This window comes from Elephantulus edwardii, unplaced genomic scaffold (genome assembly GCF_000299155.1).
Source record: "Elephantulus edwardii isolate Elephantulus edwardi_28Jun2011 unplaced genomic scaffold, EleEdw1.0 scaffold00214, whole genome shotgun sequence".
NCBI lineage: Eukaryota > Metazoa > Chordata > Mammalia > Macroscelidea > Macroscelididae > Elephantulus > Elephantulus edwardii.
The window spans coordinates 2609430-2614370 of NW_006399964.1; the positions used below are offsets into that span (position 1 = coordinate 2609430).

At 37.2% G+C, this 4941-nt stretch overlaps 1 protein-coding gene across 1 annotated transcript in view; it reads right to left on the minus strand.

The window, feature by feature from the left end:
* Positions 1 to 4941, minus strand: part of KIF28P — a 156758-nt gene that overhangs the window by 73774 nt on the left and 78043 nt on the right. The window contains exon 7 of the mRNA XM_006897758.1: positions 3429 to 3540. Within this exon, the coding sequence (XP_006897820.1) occupies positions 3429 to 3540 (112 nt within the window). The remainder of the gene's footprint in view (positions 1 to 3428; positions 3541 to 4941) is intronic.

The following is a 4941-nucleotide window of genomic DNA, read 5'->3' on the forward strand; positions in this document are numbered from 1 at the left end:
TCTCTGAATGTTTGGTAGAATTTAGCTGTGAAGTCATCTAGTCCAGGACATTTTTTGTAGGGGAATCTATTTATGCTCTGCTCAATTCTTCTTTTATTATGGATCTATTGTGATGTGACTTTAATCATTGTATAGTGCCCTTTTTAATCTTGTATGGTGATTTTCATTCTAAAGTCTATTTTATCAGAGATTAATATTGCCACTCCTGCTTTTTTGTGGATACTTGGTATTTTTTCCCCAGTCTTTTATTTTGAGTCTTTTTCTTCATTTCTTAGATGTCTCTCTTCCCCACCCCACCCCCAAGTATCACAATGTTTATTGATAGATACAAGTAGATAAAATCAGGGCATGAACTGACTTGATAAATTAAGTAGACTTAATTTCAGTACTATAATAAGAGGGACAAGTTAAAATTCTCATCATTTGTTTCACATCTACAAAAAACACTTCAAGGGCGTTAACGATCTCTCAAAACTAATCAGTTTTGTGCAAGTAATACATGTTTCTTTTTAAAAGACTTGTGCACTTGCCCAGGCTCAAGCGTATTAAAATTCTAGCACATAAAGCCCGTTACTAGAGGTAGAAATACAGGCAATATACTTTTACAGCAACAATCATCAATTAAAATTAAGAATTTCTGTCACAACCAAATGGATAATAAAATATTGCAACAATTCAAGTATTATTGAACTAAGTGCATTTCTACAGTGTTCAGTGTTGCTATTCAGTTTTCTAACTTAAAATAGCTTATGTTAACTGGGAGCAAAGAAGGTCCTTGCAATAGACAGCTTTTGCTTGAGAATTTATGATGTAATTATTTCATGCCACAAATATACTATCTAAATATTAAAGACACTCCTAAAATATTTGATGGTTGTTGTTGTTATGTGCCGTCGAGTCGCTTGCGACTCATAGCGACCCTACCTTTGATGGTAGACTATGATTAAGACATCACACTACCAAAAAAGCTTATACAGAAGAAAATCCTACTGCCGTGTTTCTGCTTTAAATATTGTGAAAACATTACAGTGGAATGAATCTTCACAGTGGTTAGGTCAAATGCAGTTACATCATAGCAACATTATGTTTTGCACAATTTAAGGCTTTGGCTGGTTCTTTAGTCAGCTTCTTCCTCTCTTTCTTCTTCTTCAGCAGTTTCTAGCCAGCTTAGCCAGTGATTCACCTGGAACAAAACCTTGCCTTTCCCCAGAAACTCTTGAGTTATATCTTCTTTCCAAGCCAAAAAAAGCTTCTTTTTCAATAATTTCCATGTCATAAAAGTAAACGAAAAAAGTGAAGTAACATGTCTTTTGGGAAGTTGCTGTTGAAATGGTGGACCTGTAGAGCATACAAGGCACTGACGTGTAGATCAACATAACCATGTAGGAATTTCTGCATTATTGGCTTGAAAGAAAGCAACAGTTGTTTTCCCTGCTCTACATGTTCTTTTAGCATCACAAAGACCATGAGTTACCTCTGTACAGCAAATAGACAGACCAGTGCTATGCCACTTAGAAGAGAGTTTGACCAAAAACAATTAAAACCAGGCCTGAGGGCTGAAGATTAAAATCACCCACCTTTGGCTTGGTAGCATAACTTTCTGTCCACTAGGCCAACAGAGCTCTCTTGTCGTTATTGTGGTTGTTAAATGCCATCAAGTCATAGATGACTCATAGCGATCCTATGAATGAAAGGCCTGAACACTTGTATAACTTCCATCATTTCTCCAAGTTCATAGAGTTTCTTTCCAGAGGCAAGCTGTTTTGGAAGTGGATGCCATTCCTCTTTCCAAGCCTGTTTTAATCTGGGAGCTCCACCAAACACTGTCCACTACTTGGACTTAGCTTCTACCAACAAATTAATGGATAGAGAAGCTGTGGTATATTAACATAATAGAATATTATGCAGCACTGAAAAGCAAGGGATTAATAAAATATTATACAAAATGGGTGACCCTGGAGGACATTATGCTGAGTGAAATATCTCAGTCACAACAGGACAAATACTGCATAATCCCACTGTTATAAAACAAGATGACATGGGGTTGGGGGGAAACTAAGGAAAGAGGGGATAAATAATGAGCACAGCCCTGAGATAGATGAGGGAAAGAACTATTTAAAAGAAATATATGATTAGTTATTATTTGCATGACAATAGTCCAGAATAAAAAGTGCATAGCAAAGTGGACTGGAGGGAAAGGGGAGGGAGGAAATTGTGCAACAGTGAAGGAATTTTTTTAAAGAAAAAAGAGAACTGGGGGGCAGTTAGGGAGGAAGATTAATGTGCAACAATGGGTGAATGGAAATTCAAGTTTTCTGTAAACTTTCATTAAAATATCAATTTTAAAAAAAGAATACCAAGGCCTGAATGAGGTGCACCACAGTCTCCAAACCGACATAATTGCTTTTAAGCATATGGAGAGGTTCCTGACAATGGGCTTGCCCAAGAGCACTAGGAGATACTATGTAGAATGTGCTGGTGGGGATGTAAAATGGTTCAACAATTATGGAAAGCAGTTTGGTGCATCCTTACAAAGAGATAGAAACACTCCCCACTTTCGACATCAGTGTCACTACTAAGTATATATTACAAAGAAATAAGAGTGTGGACACATGCACACTGATAATTATTGTAGGATTACTTAAAATAGCAAAGAGTTGGAAACAACCTAAGTGTCTGTTAACAGATGAATGGGTGAAAAACTGAGGTACATCCACACTCTGGAATATGATGCATTACTAAAAGAAAATATCAAGAATTCATTTAATAGTGAACAACATGTACAAATCTAGAACAAATTATGCTTAGTGACATAATTCAATCACAAAAGGACAATTACAAAATAAAACCACTTCTACAAAAAACTAAGACAAGATTTCTACACAGAATTCTTGGGAAGCTGACCAGGCTAGGAAGAGGGGGGGAAAGGGAGTAAAAGTTAATAATCTGAGGGGAGCTCTGGTGGCCTAGTGGTAAGGAGCTGCAACTACAATCCCAGAGCTGCATGGTTCAAATCCACCAGATGCTCTGCCGGGGAAGGAGGGACAATCTCCTCCTTTACCAGTCAGATCTGATTTGACGGTACACGCACAGAAAAGTAATAAAATAAAAAAAATTTTAAAAAAGTTAATAATCTGATAAACTGGGTGAGGAAATACACAAGAATAGATTGTCTATACTTAATTAATTACCTTTGTAAATTATAATTAATTATATAAATCAATATGAGTATAAACAATTGAATGAAAAGCCAATATAGGTTCATTATATGTTTATTTTATCTTTTTTTTGTTCATTAAAACAAAAAGAGAGAAAATAAAAGTAGAATATGCTATGTTAATGCTCTGTCAGTCTTAGTTGCTTTTTTAAAACCAATATTAATAGTAATAGCTGAACCAGTCTAAGATGCTTTAAGAAAATGGCTTTACCAAAGTGGTCCTGCTGTTGCCCCCCAGTGCTGACTGAAGCAATTTGGTCAGAATTGAATCTCTGTAGGGAATGTGCAGGACTTTCTTCCCCATGGCCACATCTGCAAGTGCACTAGATGAAAAAGAAAATACAGAACAAAAAAAATATTATTTCAGAAAGAAATCTGTCTGTGAATAAGTCAGGAACACTTCTCAAATCATCTCTTTGACGCCATAAACCTGAGCCATATTTGTAAGTAATATCTGACAGTAGAGATACCTTCTATACAAAGACATGGAAGCAGACAGTTCAACAACATAGACTACCAGGTGCCTCATTGAAATCAACATGAAAAAAATGTGAGAGGGAGAAGCCCCAGTATGAGGAATTAGCACCTAAAAACTGTGAGGAAAAGCTTAAAGAGATTGGAGGCAGTTGTAAATCTGTCTGTAGAGATAAAACCTAAAACTGGGGCAAAGGATGGTACGCCTAGCAGTCCCGAGATGCTTTTAGGGAATGTGTAGAGTTAGGATAGCCTCAGAATAAGAGTTAACGAGGTGTGAATGCTTTATTCTCAACCTCTAGCAGCAACTACAAAGGAACCAGCGCTGGTACAGAAGACAGGAAGAAGAAGAAGAAAAAATAAATCTCATCTATAAGATGGGACCGAGGGAGCTCTGGTGACTTAGTGGGTAAAGGGGCTGTGCTGCCAACTCAAAAGTACATGGTTCTAATCCACTGTCTGCACCAAGAGAAGATGAGCTATCTCCCTAAAGGCAATTTCCAGTCTCTGAACACACATTCTGAGTAGGATTTAACTCAATGTCACATAACACAACAAAGTGAGAAATTATAATCACAAATAGAGAAAGAAAATCTATAAAACTAACCTTCAAAGTTGTAAAAGCAACAAAATTATATTCTAGAAATGACTAAATGGAGCAATTGAAATAAGAAATATCATAGATTATATCTTAGTCATCTTGCATTGCTGTAGCAAATATTACACGCTTTAACAAACAGAAAGTTCGCTTGTAGAAGTGAACCAGAACACCAGCTCTAGTGGAAGGCACTTTTTTTTCTCTGTCACCTCTGGTTGTTGTTGTTAGGTGCTGCCGAGTACGATTCATAATGACCCTATGAAGAAAAGATCTGAACCCTGTTCTATCCTGCGCTATCCTCATACTTCCTGGCAGACAAAAGCCCATTGCAGCAGTCACTGTGCCAATCTACTTGGTTTAAGGTCTTCCTCTCCTTTGTTGACCCTCCACCTTCTCAGCCTCATGTCTTTCTCCAAGGAATAACTCCTCCTAGCAACGTATTCAAAGTATGTGAGGCGAAGCCTCATCATTTTTACCTCCAAAAACTCTGTCTGCACACTTTCCAAGAAATATCTGTTCTTCTGGCCATCTGGATGTTCAGTGCTCTCCTCCAACACCACAGCTGAAAGGTGTCAATTCTTTTCCTGTCATCCTTATTCATTGTCCAGCTCTCAGATGCATAGCAAGTGATTGAAAAGACACACATCTGATT